General features: G+C 32.4%; 2 protein-coding genes across 2 annotated transcripts in view; one reads left to right on the top strand and one right to left on the bottom strand.

Moving 5' to 3' along the window:
* LOC142226136 (uncharacterized) overlaps nt 1-19,740 on the top strand; it is a 53,600-nt gene that overhangs the window by 18,098 nt on the left and 15,762 nt on the right. Inside the window, exons 2-3 of the mRNA XM_075296029.1 lie at nt 15,131-17,362; nt 18,651-18,928. Coding sequence (XP_075152144.1) covers nt 15,197-17,362; nt 18,651-18,928 — 2,444 coding nt within the window. The 5' untranslated portion in view covers nt 15,131-15,196. The remainder of the gene's footprint in view (nt 1-15,130; nt 17,363-18,650; nt 18,929-19,740) is intronic.
* LOC142226137 (uncharacterized) lies at nt 5,220-6,746 on the bottom strand. The gene is made up of 2 exons (XM_075296030.1): nt 5,775-6,746; nt 5,220-5,696 (listed from the first exon to the last, which is right to left on the bottom strand). Exons 1-2 carry the CDS (start codon nt 6,143-6,145, stop codon nt 5,693-5,695), a joined length of 375 nt encoding a protein of 124 aa, XP_075152145.1. The 5' UTR covers nt 6,146-6,746; the 3' UTR covers nt 5,220-5,692.

The following is a 19,740-nucleotide window of genomic DNA, read 5'->3' as shown; positions in this document are numbered from 1 at the left end:
GAGTTTTGTTTTCAGCTCCACAATTGTGCACCGGCTGTAATCCATTCTACCCTCAAGAATTTTAGTGACACACACTCCAAATTCTTCGGCAAACGCTGCACTCAAAGATAGAACTACCCCAGCTTTCAATTAATTCCACAGCTATTCTTGAAACAAACTCCTCGTCGATTTTTAACCACTTATTTCGTTCTGTAAACGCTTGATATACTCCACTGCTAGTTGGGCTATCCCACTTCTGAATATTTGTCAGGATATCCAAGTGTGAAAATAAACGCTCAACCCGTTAAGTTTAATAATTCACTTTATTCGTCTCTTCTCGTCAGCGGTTAAAATAAGACTTATTTCAAAATATATATCAGAGTTACCATATCAATACAAAAATTAATATCAAATATGATGCAGTTAAAAGAGACGTATCGTATGATACGTGACATTCTGTTTTCATTCTTTTTTTCTCACTAATTTAAAATAACAAATATTTTATATATTTTATTTGTTATTTATTATATTATTTTACTATATTATTTTTTAACAATCCCTCCGTATACCGTAACAACGCGATTCCAACTAAAAAACGACCCACGCGCAAACATACATACATCGATTGCAGTTATCGATTACAGGTAGATAAAAGAAATATAGGAAAATTTCCTATATTCTAACAAGTGTGTTTCCTTAAGTTTTGTAAGGATTGAATACTTCTTAGTACGAATGAACTAAAATATTTTTCTATGCCAAGTGTTGTTCGTATGTATGAAAAACTTTCTATTATAAAGGAAGTCGCAATTATCATTTTATAAGAAATTTTACTAATTTTGAGGAAACTTGGTGTTAGTTCGGTTTTTGTTTATTTTTACGCATGCTTTGTTATCGGTGAATAAAATTTTCTTTTTCAGTAGTAAATTCTTATACCCAGCGAAGAAAATAGTATGAGTAAAATTCCATGCCTTATTCTAGTTAATGAACTATTCCTAACTGCTTACAGTTTAGGATTTTTTTACTGAAACGAGTAAATTTTATTATTTTTCACAAAAATTTACCTTAATGGAAATAAAATGGATAAACTATATTGATGAAAATTTTTTCCTTTAGTTTCGAAGGCACTTTTTTTTGGGTGTATTTTCCACACACATTTACAAATTTATAATATATTTATAAAGACATACACATGTCGTCAAATTAATAAGTACAGTAGAGTTTTTTATGTTCCATGGTAAATTTAAGAAATATATTTATTGAAGAGCAAAATAAAGTCTAAAATTCATATTAATGACATGCATATAACTTAAAAGTAAATAATTTTCTGGAAAAGACAAATGAAATGAAATGCTAATCCAAATAAGGCAAAGTAATATTCAAAAATGAATGAACAAAATAATAAGTACAGTTTCTAAATCGTGAAATATGCAGGTCTACTTAAATGTCTTTGGTTTAAATTGAACATAATTTTGTTACATTATCAATAACCATTGTATCCAATTTTATTTTGATAACATTTTATACTCGCTTTGACATACTGCTGACAAGCTTCCGACTGGTTTCATCAGAGTTTTCATACCATGTAATCTGCACAAAATTCCAAAGTTGTTTATTTTTAAATGTTTCATTCCCAATTCTGTGTTCTAACTCTCTCCAAGGGTTTTCAATGGGTTATGTCATTGTTTTGGAACCAATTTTTAATAAAGCGAGAAGTGTGTTTAGGATCGTTGTCCTGTTGAAACACCCACCTTAGAGGCATGTTTTCTTCTGCATACGGCAGCATTGTGTTCTCCAATACATTTCTATATTCGAACAGGGTCATTTTATAGGTAATGCGATAAATTCGACCTAGGCCATACCAGAAAAAACAGCCCCATACCACTATGTTCCCGCTCCCATGCTGGACCGTCATTTTTGTGAAGCGCATATGAAATTCTTTTCCTTGGGGTCGACGAACATTTCGACTACTACCATTTCGGAATATTTTTTAGTTTCATCTCTTCACATGATACTGCGGCATTTTCTCCCACCTACCGTTCTTGACCACCTAAAGGGTGATTTGTTAAGAGCTTGATAACTTTAAAAAAAAAAAAAACGCATAAAATTTGCATAAAATCTCATCGGTTCTTTATTTGAAACGTTAGATTGGTCCATGACATTTACTTTTTGAAGATAATTTCATTTAAATTTCATTCGGAAAGTCCAATTTTGGGCAACTTTTTCGAGCATTTCGGCCGGAATAGCCCGAATTTCTTCGGAAATGTTGTCTTCCAAAGCTGGAATAGTTGCTGGCTTATTTCTGTAGACTTTAGACTTGACGTAGCCCCACAAAAAATAGTCTAAAGGCGTCAAATCGCATGATCTTGGTGGCCAACTTACCGGTCCATTTCTTGAGATGAATTGTTCTCCGAAGTTTTCCCTCAAAATGGCCATAGAATCGCGAGCTGTGTGGCATGTAGCGCCATCTTGTTGAAACCACATGTCAACCAAGTTCAGTTCTTCCATTTTTGGCAACAAAAAGTTTGTTAGCATCGAACGATAGCGATCGCCATTCACCGTAACGTTGCGTCCAACAGCATCTTTGAAAAAATACGGTCCAATGATTCCACCAGCGTACAAACCACACCAAACAGTGCATTTTTCGGGATGCATGGGCAGTTCTTGAACGGCTTCTGGTTGCTCTTCACTCCAAATGCGGCAATTTTGCTTATTTACGTAGCCATTCAACCAGAAATGAGCCTCATCGCTGAACAAAATTTGTCGATAAAAAAGCGGATTTTCTGCCAACTTTTCTAGGGCCCATTCACTGAAAATTCGACGTTGTGGCTCGTTAGTAAGTCTATTCATGATGAAATGTCAAAGCATACTGAGCATCTTTCTCTTTGACACCATGTCTGAAATCCCACGTGATCTGTCAAATACTAATGCATGAAAATCCTAACCTCAAAAGAATCACCCTTTATAATGTTTTCTGGCGAAGCATAGTCGCATCTTACAATTTTTTTTCGTAGCATAGGAACTTTTCTGACTGTTCGGCCGGCATGCACTAATTGCCGCCAAATAGATCGTGCAGATATCACATCGCCTATTTTAGCAGAAATTTGTCTGGATGATTTGAAAGGGTCTTTTTGGGAGAGTAACAAAAAGATTATCTGTTTTTCGAAGTGTCTTGCTTGGTTTCCACGTGTTTTCGCAGAACTTCTTTTCTTTAGGGCTTTTTGGACACAAAATAACGATCTCTTAAAAGATTTGACTGTCGTTCAAAGAGATTTTCCCTCAGTTCTTACAGCTAAAACCAGTCCTTTCTTGTCTATTAAAATGAATTTTTCGGTTCATCTAGTAACTAATTTTTATTAATTTTTTATTATTTGCATTCAATTCATCGCCACTAAAAACACAATAAAAACTTTTTGCAAAATTTAAATTTATTTTTCATATAAAAACGCACAATGTACTTATTTTTTTGACCAACAAAATAAAGCGCTTCATCACAAAGAGAACACAGGAAACAAAAATAATGACATTTTTGCGGTTTTTTTCTTATTGAATCAGTGCTGCCAATATTGAACTTTAGTTACATGACGTAGTTACAACACCAAATTAAAAAATATGTTAGAGTTAGGACAAAGAAGAAAAAATGCCAACGTGTACTTATTATTTTGACCATATGTGTATGTGTAAGTGTTTAGAATTCCTCTTTTTTCCCCCAGTTAACATTTCCCTCTCAGTTGTATTGTTATATTGTATTTGAAGTATATAGCATTGATTTTTATTACCATTCATTATTGATAAAAATATTTTTTTGTATATGTCAATATTAGCTTCCTCTCCTTTCATTGTTAGTGTGATAGCCTCTTACCGTTTAACATTTATCAATCCAATTTGAATCATAAAAAAGCTAAAAGACGAATGAATACACTTAATGTCCATGTACAATAAATAACATTATAGTACTCTCCACACGCAGAGAAGAAACATGATTGTCACAATCATATTCGAAGAGCAAAATAATATGATAGCAGCTATTTTTGCGGCGACCATGTAACATTTTAACCTGCAACCATGTTGGCTCAGTGAACATGGTTCTAAGAAAAATACAATTGTCTTCATCTAAAATGTTATTATATTGATAAAAAGAATTTTGTTTCCATTAAAAGACAATGGTCACGATTTAAAATGTTTTGGTATTCATTCAAAATGTTTTTCTTCCAGTTAAAAGAACATGGTCACAACCTAAAATGTTTTGATCTTTATGAAAAAACTTTTTTCGTCGTCGAAAAAAGGACGCCACTTGAGAAAAGAAAACACAAAATTAACTTTATTTATTTGTTTTTATTTATTTATAAACTAATTCATTGTTTATTTGTATTTATAATGCCGTTCAAGCAAACATCATATATTTTTACACACTCTATTTTATTTCAATTTCAACAATAAGTAATTATTCCATATTTACATCGTGCCCATCAAATGTACAAACGCAGGCATCATGTAACTGCAAATAAAAATAAATGATCCATATAGCAAAATGTAGAACAAAAAACAGGTACATTTTTCAATTACACTTTCCTTTTTTGTGTTCACATAAAACCACGTGCCACTTCTGAATAAATAAATTAACACAAAACACAGTAAATCGGTATTCTCCGTCCATTCCAAGAAACAATCAACACACGACTGACGCGCAAAATGAAAATCGTGTGTACCTGCTCAATGTTTTTATAAAATTCTTGTCGCTGCAAAAAAATTAAAAAATTAAATGGTTACGAAAACAATGTACATGGTCTTTATGGCCATGTAATGGTTGTAGACATGTCTATACGTAAACTATAAAAATACTTTTTTCTCTGCAAAAAAGTAAAAAAAATTGAATGGTCAGGTACATGATTTTCCTGACCATATAATGGTCTCAAATTCTATCATTTAAATAATAGAACATGTTTGCGGCATTTGAGAACCATTTAAATGCTTATTGCCAACATATATTTTTCTCCTCTCGAAAATTATTTTTACAAAGACAAAATACATCGTTTTCGCGACCATTACATACTCTAAATAAGCATTAAATGGATGCGGCAACCATGTCCAAACATGTTTTTTCTGTGCGTGTAGGAGGGAACATATGGCAAATTAGATAGAGTTTTTTTTTGAAATACTCACAACATTTTTTTCTGATTCAATCATGAATTTAATTGATACAATTATTTTTTAATTGAATATATTGAATATATTTGGGGCATACAAAATATATTTGAATATATTTGGGGCATACAAAAAACTTGATTAACCCTTTCATTACCGATGTCCACCTGAGAGGACATGAATTTGAGATTCAAGGAATTAACAGTTTTTACTTTGAAGTATCCGTTATAATTTGGATCAGTCCCAATTTCAAGTTTATTGATCCTATATTCAAATCCACATAGGTCGCTAAACAATGTCTTAGTTTTAAAGAAGCCGTATCTTTGGCTCGGAACCAATACCACAATGCTTCAGGGTAGGTCAAAATTTTTGGATCCAAGTGTAAGATGGCTAATTAACTTGCAACTGAACAAAACTGATGAAAATCCTGCCTCAGAGTTATATGTCATTTTCTATTTACGTAGCTTGTCGGCATGGCTGTCGTTGATTTGTGAAAAACGTTCAATAGCAGTAGTAGCATGCGTGTCGATAAGTTAGGTTTTTTTATCAGAATTGGGATATCAAAAAAATCTTAGCTGTAAAAAAAAAAAAAGAAAATTGATATAGACATTTTTCACAAAAGGAACAATTCAAAAAGAGATATATTTGCCTACAACAGGGCTAACAACGAATTGGAATTGGAAAATATAACGAAATCCAGAATCAGTAGTGTTATCTCCGATGAAGGGTCGGCAGTCGTTGCGGTTCCATCGCTGGTTATGTGGTGTGGCATTGAGGAATGCGAAAGACTAGTTCCTGTATTTGGTCCATCACGTCCGGATTCAGTTTCGCCTCGTGAATGGATTACGAGTATAAGTGTGGAGCGTGTTAAGAATTTATTTAATTGGGACGACAAGACACCGTATTTAACGAGGCTGAAGCTCAGGTTAATGTTCCGCGTAAAGGATCCACAAATTAATGACGTTAGTGGGTATATTGCTGAAGTTAAGGCGCCATTAGAGCTATTGGTTATACCGAATCGCATTTGTCTGTTATGGAACAACAAAAAAACCGTGAGGTCTCATACCCGAATTGGAATGGATTGTTTTGGTTTCATACACTTATGGTAAGGTCGTAAGTATAACATTGGTTGTTAAATTGGAATTGGACAGGTTGAGCGAAAGTTTGCTTCCTGGCTGTATTCCAGATTGATGGAGTTTGGATTTTGTTCCCAGGTCATTAATAGGTTGAGCGGCTCTGTGGAGGTATTCCACATTGAGCGATGGTTTGCGTAATTTTGTTCCCTGGTTGTTTCCAAGTTGAGCGGTTCTGTCATGTTGATTCACACTGAGCGTTGATTAATTTAGTGTTCCCTGAACGTATTTCAGGTTGAGCGGTTTGTTGATTCTGTGGCAGTGAAGTTTTCTGTAAATGAAGATTGAGCCAGGATCACTGAGGACCGTGATAGTACAGGATGGCCGAGTTGTAAGATGGCTAATTGACTAATTAACTAGCAACTGAACAAAACTGAGGAAAATCCTGCCTCAGGGTTATATGTCATTTTCTACTTTACGTAGCTTGTCGGCATGGCTGTCGTTGATTTGTGAAAAACGTTCAATAGGCAGTAGATATCGGCACTCTTTTTGTATCCTAAAATGTAAGATAATCTTTATTCAATACTTTTCTCGTATAAAGGTGGTTGCTATGTTAATTTTTTCCATCAAAACTTTAAATAAAAAATGGAAAAATATACGTAAAAAAAATTATATATGGGTCAGCTTAATTAATTTTTAAACAATAGATTTTAAAAAGTCACCGTGAAAATAAGTTGCATCCACCTTAACCTAATATATGTTGTTATACAACTATTTTTTCAATGTTTATATACGAAAAATACTCGCACAAGTCGTATGTGGTTGGTAGATACAAATTTCCCAACAAAGTAAATGGCTAACGCCCCACACGTAAAAAACGAAGGGCAAAAATGCAAACTAACTCGACACTAAACAAACATGTACTTGTAAATTTTGACCTTCCTCTAAAGATTTTGGTATTGATTCCAATTTATGATGTGGCTTCTTAAAAAAAATAAATTACTCTCTAGCTTTAAACCTAGGCTCCATAAAAATAAAATTGGATATAGGTCTCATTTATCGAATTTTCATTATATTTTTGCGATATAGTAATAAAACTATTCACGTACAAAGAAATGTCTAACAAAATGAAATTTATAACATATTTCAAAGAACAAAATTGTTTTCCCAATACAAAAAAAAATTCTCAAAAAAGGTCTTAGCCTCATATTTTATCTTTAATCCAAAAGACTCAATATTTTAGCTATTTTAAAGATTAATTCTTTAATTTCTTCAAATCGGAAATGATTTTATTTTCTTTAATAAAAACAAAAAACTATAGAGACATGCTACGACTAGAGTTGTGCACGTAACACGAAATTGTCGTGACTCACGCGTGAGTCGTATATATAATTTTAGTGACATCCTAAGTGTTAAAAGTTTTATAACGCTCTCGATTTTAATTATACTCATATTTTCAGTCAGGTTCTATAGGTAAATTACTCATAAAATTATTCGTGATTCACGACATTTTCCGTGAGTCACTATATTTTTCATGAGTCACGACATTTAAAAGATTTTCGTGCGTGAGTACAAATGTTCTTTTTGTGAGCGTGCGTGAGCGTGTTCCTACCAAAAAATATCGTGCGTGAGTGTGCGTGAATAAGATTTCCCCGTCGTTAGTAAAATATTACTCACGTGCACACCTCTAGCTACGACTCCATTAGGGGAGACATAAATTTCAAAGATTGATGTATCGATTATTGTTCATTTAATGAAAAACTAAAATTTCTTTATTTTAAAACAGTTTGTCCTTAATATTTTGTAAATTGGGTTTCCTATAATTTATGTTGCATAATCTGTCACATTAGGCGAATATTTTTTTTTTTCAGTGTATGACATTGATTTTCCCAGTTCCAGAATTAAGCTTATAGATTTGTCCTTCAACCACCACCAACAACGACAAAAGTTTCGAAAGCATTCGAGTAGTGGCATCGCATTACTGCGATGCACTATCCTGCAGTCAATAGCTGGAGTTAGTTTGTGTATACCAGAGATTTGGGGAAGGAGAGGACATCGGCAGGGTATCTCTACACAATGTTATTGCTTTGTTATGTGTCTCTTCATAAAAGTTCAAGGCCGATTCGTTGCTCTAAACCTTTGGGCAAAGGAAGCTAAATTTTCACTTTCTTTTCTTTGGTTGCCATGTACAAAGGTTGTGGGATAGTCGTCATTCAGTAGCAATAAGAATTTTTAGCTCACGGTTGACTTTTCGAATGGATAAAGATGAACGGAGTACCAGAGCAGCTCAATATAATTTATCCATACACCCTCTCAAACTAATCTATATTTAAAAGAAGGCCACTGAACGTTTTGGTCATTAACAACATTTTTATTTATGTTATAGTGCGTGACACGTTAGAATTCGAAAGTGAAACTAGACATTGTATTAACGTCGCATAATCAAATCGAAATCGCGGAGTGTGAAAGTGCCGGAGTATGGCAGTGGTGGTATGGTCGAAAGTGCCGGAGGTGCGTGCCGCCACATTTCAAAAGTTGTCATAATTAAAATGAGTAATAATAAACAAAACATTAATAATTTTTTTTATCCAAACTTGCAAAAAATTTGTGCGGCAAATTTAAATTATATAAAGACAAAGCTATGACCCAATGGGAATAGTCATTGATGTACAAATATCCATGACCATCATTATTCTTGTTACTGTGTGATTTATGAGTATTGCGATTATAGACTTAATTTTGTTTTATATAATAAACACGGAATGAGATATATCTGGACAGTTAATTGATGTCAAGTCTTGTTGCATAAACAAAATATCGAAAGTAATAGATACTTGGATTTTTTTTTCTTATTTTCGGCACAAAATATGTTACTATTGAATAATATAATTTTACTGTGACGATACATTTCAGAATTTTATTCAGTGATTGATATTCTTCAAAATAGAAAGCACATTTTGCACATTTGCACATGTGAAGGACATGACAGGAATACAATATTTTTTATTATGCACAATAAAAAAAGACTTCTACTTATTCTAAGTACACCCTAAAAAATCGCCTCTCCAACATATACTCCCAAACATATTCTGCATATACGTTTTCAGTATTTGTTCAAACAAAATATTGTTTGTTCTCTGCAAACATCCTAAGCATATCTTTGTTTAAGGCGCCAAATAGTTAATTCCAGTTATAAACATTTGTTTGCTTGTAGCAAAATGTGTTGGAATACAAATAAACAAATATTTGTTATGTATTTGAATATTACACCCCAAATGTTTATTTATGTACAAAATATGTAAGTTGATAAGCAATCATGAACGTTTATAATCAGCAACCTACACTTTTATTTGTTGTAATTACACAGAAAACCACAATATTGATTTAATTTGAAAGATTATGTAACCTAAATTTTAGGTTACATAATTTACACAATATTAAGGACAAATTTCGTTAAAATAATATTTTAATTAAAATAATACATTTTAATTAATTCTTTTCATTAAATTTAGAACACAAATCTTGGAAATGCTCGTCCCTCGTTAAAGTCGTATGTCTTTGAACTAAGGAAAAATTTTCTTAAAGTAAAGAAAAGCGTTTTTTTTTAATTAATTCTTTTCATTAAATTTAGAACACAAATCTTGGAAATGCTCGTCCCTCGTTAAAGTCGTATGTCTTTGAACTAAGGAAAAATTTTCTTAAAGTAAAGAAAAGCGTTTTTTATTTAAAGAAATCGTCTTCAATTTAACTGATTACTGAATGTTTAGAGTCAGGATAAAAAAGCTTCAAATATAGGCTAATATTTATTTTAATTTCCACTTTGGTTTAAAGTTTCTTTTTTGGATTTAAGGAAACTGTTTTTACTTAGAAGTATCTGTTATAATTTGCATTTTTTAACTGACATTTGCTTGTAATTAAATATCTGTATTAATATAACACAAAAAGAGATTGAAAATTCGATAAATGAGATCTGTATCGTAATTTTAATTTTATTTATCCTAGATTTAAGGCTAGATAGGTCCCTTACAAATGTCTTTATTTTAAACAAGCCGCATATTTGGCTCGGAATCAATACCAAAATTCTTACGGGAAGGTCAAAATCTTGGGATTCAAGTAAACTTGTTTTTTTTTTTTGAGTTTAGACTTGCAGTTTTACATATCTTTGTATTCTTTCGCGATTATGCTCTATTTTCTCTCTCTCTCTCTCTCTCTGACGTTTCTAAACATATATATATATATGTTTATACGAAATTTCTAAAATAAAATATATTTGCAACCAGATATATTTAAGAAAATGCAATGTCCCAAACATATTATGTTCTAACTAATGTGTCTAAAGGCATTATAGGCTTGCACTCAGAAATAATGTGCTAAACATTTCAGCTCCAAGCATATAATTTTTACACCGAAACATATGAAGAACATTATTTTTCGACCGTGTACAAATACAGTTATGCGCAACAACACACGTCTCTCAAGTAGTTTAACAACAGCAACCATTGCGTTATGTTAATGTCTTTCATCTCTGACATCTCTGAACATATATATGTTTATTTCTAAATTAATGCCAGGTCCCAACATATTAACATATAAGTCCCATACATTTTATACTACTTTGTGAACATTATATGTTTGCAATAAAAAATAATGTAAAAAAATTTAATCCCAAACTTCAATTTTTTTGCACCCATATTAAGAACACCTTTTCATAATGAAATTACTCTAAACTCAAACCAAATATCGCAGGTGTGACGAAATTGAGTACAAGAAGTATATTTGAATATTTTTGTTTAAGGTAGCCATTATTATAAAAAGTTTACATGCAATAACTCCTCAAACCACCAATTATATTCAACTTGGAGTGAAATAAAGCTAAATTTAAAATTGGTGCATTAAATATTCTCACAGTTATAAATATTTAAGAGAATAGAAGCTAGTCCTTTTCGAACAAAATTGATTAAAATTAAAATTGGAGCTTGACAATGTTCATTTAGTCAAATAGTTTTTGTGTTTATCAGTTCAAATATTTTTCCATATATTACACATATCACGATATTAATTTGTTGCAAATTTCTTTAAAATAATATTTTAATTAAAATAATAAATTTTAATTAATTCTTTTCATTAAATTTAGAACACAAATCTTGGAAATTTTCGTCCCTCGTTAAAGTCGTATGTCTTTGAACTAAGGAAAACTTTTCTTAAAGTAAAGAAAAGCGTTTTTGATTTAAAGAACTCGTCTTCAATTAAACTGATTACTGAATGTTTAGAGTCAGGATAAAAAAGCTTCAAATATAGGCTAAGATTTATTTTAATTTCCACTTTGGTTTAAAGTTTTTTTTTTGGATTTAAGGAAACTATTTTTACGTAGAAGTATCTGTTATAATTTGCATTTTTTAACTGACATTTGCTTGTAATTAAATATCTGTATTAATATAACACAAAAAGAGATTGAAAATTCGATAAATGAGATCTGTATCGTAATTTTAATTTTATTTATCCTAGATTTAAGGCTAGTTTTACATATCCTTGTATTCTTTCGTGATCTATACTCTATTTTCTCTCTCTCTCTCTCTCTTTCTCTCTGACGTTTCTAAACATATATATGTTTATACGAAATTTCTAAAATAATATATGTTTGCAACCAGATATATTTAAGAAAATGCAATGTCCCAAACATATTATGTTCTAACTAATGTGTCCCAAACATGTTATACTTATTTAGAGGCATTATAGGCTTGCACTCAGAAATAATGTGCTAAACATTTCAGCTCCAAGCATATAATTTTTACACCGAAACATATGAAGAACATTATTTTTCGACCGTGTACAAATACAGTTATGCGCAACAACACACGTCTCTCAAGTAGTTTAACAACAGCAACCATTGCGTTATGTTAATGTCTTTCATCTCTGACATCTCTGAACATATATATGTTTATTTCTAAATTAATGCCAGGTCCCAACATATTAACATATAAGTCCCATACATTTTATACTACTTTGTGAACATTATATGTTTGCAATAAAAAATAATGTAAAAAATTTAATCCCAAACTTCAATTTTTTTTGCACCCAAACATACTAAGAACACCTTTTCATAATGAAATTACTCTAAACTCAAACCAAATATCGCAGGTGTGACGAAATTCAGTACAAGAAGTATATTTGAATATTTTTGTTTAAGGTAGTCATTATTATAAAAAGTTTACATGCAATAACTCCTTCTCAAACCACCAATTATATTCAACTTGGAGTGAAATAAAGCTAAATTTAAAATTGGTGCATTAAATATTCTCACAGTTATACATATTTAAGAGAATAGAAGCTAGTCCTTATCGAACAAAATTGATTAAAATTAAAATTGGAGCTTGACAATGTTCATTTAGTCAAATAGTTGTTGTGTTTATCAGTTCAAATATTTTTCCATATATTACACATATCACGATATTAATTTGTTGCAATGTTACGATTTGTAAGTTGACTTTTAACAAAATGAACATTTTCTTCTTCCATAAAAAATTGAATTAAATGTAAGTTATTGTTCAATTTGAGGTAAGCAAGATCTATATTTGCAGGGAAATTATCTAGGATATTGCTATAACATCCCAGCAAAAAAAGCGTCGCCCAAAAAGTAATGAAAATGTTCTTTTTGGATCCGGAAGTGGTGCAAAATTGACGCAGAAGCAATGAATTTAACATGGGCTTGTCATAGGACGGAAGTCCTCCATTTCAACAGCCGTTACACTGAATTTGCATCACTTCTTTAGGTGTGATACGAAATCAATGTTTTGGATGTAAATTAAAAAAATTCTGTGATATTTTGTCAAATAAATAATTTTTATAATTTTTAATGGATTCTAACGCTTGTCGGAAACGTTTGACTTAAAATATTTTCAAAAATGTCCAATTTTTTCAGATTGGATATAGCATTTTTTTCGACAAAATTTAAATGATTTGTATCATCTTATGAATTCTTACTCTATTTTTAACCTATTTGAAACAAAAAAAGTTAAAATTACCCATTAAAAGAATGAAAAAAAACCAAGCTATAAAAATTGAATTAAAAGAACTTCCTGGGTAGTTAAAATAAATAACATCATTGGGAGTGCATCTTCTGGAAGTGCATTTAAAGTTGTGCCTTTGGAAGATCCACTTTCTAAGTCTATAGCCTCGGCTACATATCTCTTCATCTATTTGTTGTTTGCAGATCGCAGAACGAAAACTATTGAATTCGGGGAAAGTCTGGATCAAATTTATATATAACACATATGTATGTATATTTTGGCTTATATCTTAGGTTAGGTTCGTTTGTTACTTCCATTCTGATACCACATTAATTACAAATTTCTATAGACATATTATTTTTTACCGTTGAATCCTCCAAATTGAATAAACCTGATTAAAATATTTTACAGTTGTCACGTAATTTTTATCTAATTTGTGTGATTCTCGTAATTCTTTATATTTTTAGCACTTTATATATCGCTATTGAATTGTTTTACCTTATTCTGCTGACAAGAGGTTTTGCATTAGGAAATCATAATTGTATTTTCCTACGTATGTAACTGAGCTATGTTCGTTATTTAGCCGAGTTGTTTTACCAACTGAACATAGTACGTTTGTGTCTTCGCTAAGATAAAGTTGATTTTAAAGAACATTATTGTGGTTGAACCTTCAGTAGTATTGCAAATTTCGATAATTTCACGTGGGCTTGTCACGAAGTGAAACTCCCCAAAAATTTTACTCACGTACACACAGCTAAGACCTATGCTCTTCTTAAGAGTAATTTATCCGCATGGCTGATTGAAAAATTAGTGTAGTTAACATCTTGATCTTCAGCATTACGGAGAGCTAAATTACACGCAAGTCATTATTTCCACGTTTGCGGTATTTCTGGGGGTATGGCACAAATGCTATTGGTAAGAATTTTTTCGATTAAAGTACTTAAAATTTTTTTGCTGGGGGTACCTTTAACTAGTACGATTAATCAGTACAACTAATTACTACCAAATATTCTTGGAAGTTGCTTAGTTCAAAATTGAGGAGCAATTTTATTATTATCCTTTATTATGTACTTTATTAACCCTTTCACAACCGAAATAAACCTAAAGTCAAGAACTTTAATTTTTATTCTGTTTTGACTTCTACTAACATCATGTAGAACAAAAATTGTAATTTTGAGGACCAGCCTCAATTACTTCAATTGTGACCAAATGGCGCTACGAAAATAAACACTATTTGACCTATAATATCATTCAAAATGAGAAAAAATACAAAAATGAACCCCAAAAAACATCGAGAAATAAATCGAAACTAACTTGGGAAATAGATTTTGGTGTCGTTTTCGAATGTCCTAAGTGGACATCGGTAGTCAAAGGCTTAAGATAATGTCATGACATGACTTTTCTACTACTTACTCAGTTTTTGCTGGAATATTTGTGATATTATTTTCATGAGCGAGATTATTTTCATGATTCAGGCCTACTCACCCAATTGACTTGAAGCGTGGCTCATATATGGAAACCCAAGTTAAAATATTCCCACTATTTTTCGAAAGGGCGTTTTGTTTCTAATGAAAACATAAGAACGCATGTTTCTTTCCCATCGGCGGTGATTTTTCTTCAACATTCTGAAATAGTGGGATTTCGAATACTTGTCCTAAAGAAACTTCTTAGTGAACCAAACTCAGAACTTGGAAGTACTAAAAAAGCAATATTTTTGGAACAACTATAAAAAAAACTTTTTTGTTTTCAAGAGAACTTCTTTTGAAACGAAAAAATACGAATTCTGGCATACAATAGAAATAAGGCTAAATAGCATTGGTTTTTATTTATTGCAATGTTGTTGTAATTTCGTATTTATTGCCATAATAATTTTCAATTAACTTCCTAACTAAATATATGTTTTTTTCTGTCCTCACCGTCTTCTTTTAGGTATAATATGCCTTGTGGGAATGATAAAAGAATGCCACATACATTTTTGAAGCTGCAAACAGAAAAATGGAAGCAATATCCCAGATCTCCCTGATATTGGTTCTATTCCTTACTGTTGACTTTAATCACATACAAATAAACAATGTACAACAATCACAGCAACCATATGAATCACAACAGCAAGAAGAATATAAGCAGATTAGACACAGACGATCGTTTGTTGTAGAAGCATCACAGGAAACCATTACCAAGTTGAAGCAACAGCAACATGTTGGCAACAATCATGACTCTCAAACTACATCATGCGTCTCGTCGACCTTAGCCCATGAGCCAAGTGCATCGTTTATACAACATCCACATAATCAAAAACCGATCAAGGAATCAAATCGTTTCCTTTCACATATCTTTAATCCATTTGAGGCTTTTACATCGGGCTATTCATCGTCCAAAGATGTCAACAACGACGAACTACAGGAACGAGACGTATTGGCTGATTACCAGGATGATAATGTGGAATTCATTAGTCCACTGTTTGTTGGATCGACGAATGGTGGTGATTTAAATATTTTTAAATTGTTCTGTGAGAACACTTCAATATCAAATATAAACGAAGAATTACGGGTGAAGAAGTATATCAAATATACACATATTGCTCTGCAACATTGTTATGGAGGACCTGGAGGAGGTGATGGTAAATCTACCAATAACCTCAAATTACAACATTTGGAAAGTGTCCATAACTTTCAGTGGATAGCTAGTGGCGTTGAAGATAAACAATTGGTAGATCTTTTTCAGAGCTATGAACCAAATTTTGAGAACTTAGAATATCTTGATCTAAATGGCAACCAGATTGAGTGTCTGTCATGGATACGACCTCAAGTGGTGAGACGTTTAAAAGTACTTAAGCTGTCAAGCAATCAAATCAATTCGAATCAATGTAATTTCTCTCCATTGCATCATGCAAACTTCTTGAGAGAATTACGCCTAGACAACAATCAGATGTATGCTTTGAATGGAGTCTTTCTGAATAATCTAAGCGAATTGAAAGTTTTAAACTTAACCAAAAATTTCATATCCGATTTGCCACGTAATACATTCGATGGTGTCTTCAAGCTGCAACGTCTTCATTTGGCTCACAATGACTTGCAAGTGTTGCCTTTTCAACTGTTCCATTCAATGAGAGACTTGCAAATTCTCAACTTGGCCGACAATAAATTATTGTCCTTTCCGGATAATTTCTTTGCTCCCAACACTGAGCTGAGACTGCTACTTTTGCAAAGGAACAACTTGCAAAATATCAATAAGAATTCATTTTACAATTTACAAAAACTCCTTCTTCTGGATCTTTCGGTCAATCATATAGCAAGCATTGATCGAAAAGCCTTCGAATCATTGAGCAATTTAGTAACGCTCAACATATCTTCGAACAATATAACGACAGTTTCCTCCATTCTATTCCATCCCTTGCAACGACTGCAACACTTGGATTTGAGTAACAATCGCTTTACTCAATTGCCCAGTGGTATACTGATGCATCAACGAAATTTGATAACACTGCGTTTGGAGAATACCCCACTGGAAAAGCTTAACAATTTGTTGTCGCGCACAGATGCTTCACATGTTGATCCGTCGATACTTAAACACCTGACCTATCTATCTCTACAATACAATGTTAATCTGAAGAAACTATCAAAGACTTTATTCCTAAATGCCCCAAATATCAAAGTTTTACTATTGGCTCACAATTCGTTGGAGCAATTGCCTGCGGAAATTTCATCATTGCAGCAACTGGAACGTTTAAATGTGGGCCACAATAAGTTATCATATTTACCGGAATCACTGAGATACTTGCCAAATTTGCGATACATAAATATTTTGAACAATGCTTACATTTGCAATTGTAAGCTATATTGGTTAGCCTCATGGTTGACGGCAGCCAATAACACACTGCGTTTACATCGACATTCCCTATACGCATCGAGGTTCCTTCTCGATAGTCATGCTGAGAGCGAAGAATTCACCTCTTCGGAAAAGGCTGAAGATTTAGATTTATTGATTTCATCATTGAAATGTCTGCATGGATATCCTGGTGATATGATTGCTATATTGAAGGGTTTGCACTGTACCAAACCTACTCTGTTGAATTCCACGGATTTGAAAATGCATGAGCTACACTCGACAGCGAAGTTGGATTGTACATTTTCGGGAAGCCCGGCACCTGATGTAATATGGGTAAGTTTGTCTTTGTAATCAATATCTAGTCCATAACTTGAAACATAAAAAAGATCAAATAAAACTATTAACTATACCGGCTTAGAATTAGAAATATCGCCTAAGTAATGGACAATTTTAAAATAAAAAAATGTTAAATTTAGCAAACAAAAATTAACAAGAATTGTTTTCCACTTTCCCGCCGTGGCGACCATTTATCTTCTGTTGAAACCATCTCTTTGATTAAACCCTCTCATCAGCTGTCTTCACCATATCGTTTTCGATTTTGATTGAGGCTTGACGGCCTAAGAATACATTTATGGAATCATTCGTTGAGACATTATACTCCTGGAATAAAATATTCAGGGAACTTTTTGTAGAATCAATAGGCTATCAATGAAGCCAACAAGTTTACGCGACAGAGTCTCGGCAGTCGTTCCATCGAAGTGTACGGTGGACCACTACAACAAATCTAGAGTCTTAAGTGCACAGAAAAATTATCAAAAACATTTTATTGAAGTTGAAAAATTATGTGTTTTCTTTCCAAAAAAAAAATGCTTTATGTGTACAGAGTGTTCCTTACTTTTGTGCAATATATTTTCTTGGTATAAAATTCGGATGAAAAACTTGAAATTAGCCCACATTCATTTATTCAAGTTACCATCATAGGCATATGCAACTCTGCTTTTTAGGGCAATAGCAGCACTCTCCTTTGTCGGCAATGCTGAAAATGCCCTCAATTTGCCTCTATGCATGGCGTAATTTTCACAAAAAATTCGAATCCTTTTCAAACTGCTGTCTTTTACGAAAGAACCGAAAAAGGTCATATTCCAGGCAAAATACGAAAAAGTGCACATATTTTTACCAGAAAAGAACACGCCATTTAGGAACTTTTTTATTCCTTTTTAATTATATAGTTGATACTATCATATTTGATCAGTTGATTTCGTGATTGAATCAGAACAAAATTTGTCTGTGTATTTAGGAGGAAGGATAACTTTATTGAATGGTGAAACGTCGAGAAAAATATTAAATAAACTTATTTTGTGTGCATTTACACTGAATTGACATAGCCCACTAAAAAAAAACAATAAATTGTGAATGCTCAGGAAATTCGTTTGAAGGCATATACCACATAGTATTTTATTTTTTAAATAGAACGCTTAATATGTATTTTCGTTCACATCCGCTGTATTTCATACATATCATATCTTTATATCAGTCTTGCTAAATTAAACGAATTCACAAGAAAACACATATTTCCATTAAAGTGAAAGCGGAATACTAATTTACTTTTTCCGCATTCCAGGTTACGCCAACGAATAAAATACTACGCTATCATGCTGATCCAGATAAACGGCCCATTATTATCAATCACAACGATAAAGAATTGGGTAAATTTGAATTTAACTCTTTAACGAATGAAGAGACAACGTTAAACGTTAGCCTACTACGACAAGATGTAAGGGAACGTGTTGCTCTCGTAGAGAATGGTTCGTTAATGATAAATAATATCACACGACGCGATAGTGGCCTTTACACATGCTATGCTTATAATGTTATGGGTAATGCATCAGCCTTCATTAGGTAAGTATATCCGACTACAATGTAAATAACACTATGCAACATACAATTTCATTCAGATGTAATGTGATTTTTTGTTCCAAGGACATCTTCCATCTGTTTGATGGCAAAAATGGCAGCAACATAGTTCTGTAGAATATGATTCCTAGATTTCCTAAAATTTCTATACTTTTCCGTATTTTAGTATTTAAAAAAAGGCGAATCTAAGCCGATATTAATAAATGATTTGCCTTGTGGCATGTTTTTTTTTTTAATTTATGAGCCCATCATGGTTTCGAACAGGCATCAGTCCATGTTACAGTTGTAAAAGTTACCATCTGATCACTTATATTCCAAAATTCCACATATATACACCGGTGGTTGATTGGCGGTCGATAGATTCTATACATTTTTGGAGAGGGCATTTTTCCATACCACTTAGTATATGCGAAATGTCTGCTCAATACACTATTGTTTCCACTTCCAAAGCTACTGTCCCAAGGTGTGAACATTTCTTTTTGAAGTGCGAGATAAGAATAAAGATACGGATTTTCAAATGCATATATCATCTGTGATGCGCATTTAGACTGATTGTCTGTACGAAGTACACATAGTGTACCGTAGTACATGTAATGATATAATGGCATTATTTATTAGCCTATCATTACCAGTTATTTTTATGGTGTATGGAAACGTGAAAATGTTGTCCAAAATGGTTGGGAAGACAGCTGTTTCGGATTTCCACATCCTCATCAGTTCCCTTTATTGGACGATCTACTGATCTCAATTATTAGACTATGTTGGTAAGTCATTCTTATATTGCAAAGAACGAGCTT

Source organism: Haematobia irritans, chromosome 2, assembly GCF_050003625.1.
Source record: "Haematobia irritans isolate KBUSLIRL chromosome 2, ASM5000362v1, whole genome shotgun sequence".
NCBI classification, from domain to species: Eukaryota; Metazoa; Arthropoda; class Insecta; order Diptera; family Muscidae; genus Haematobia; species Haematobia irritans.
Note: the sequence above shows the minus strand (reverse complement) of the source record. Positions and strands in the feature narration are given on the sequence as shown.

Bases quoted from the DNA above. Each gene is read 5' to 3' on its own strand.
- LOC142226137 (XM_075296030.1), bottom strand. From the start codon at position 6,145: ATGCGATTCGGTATAACCAATAGCTCTAATGGCGCCTTAACTTCAGCA.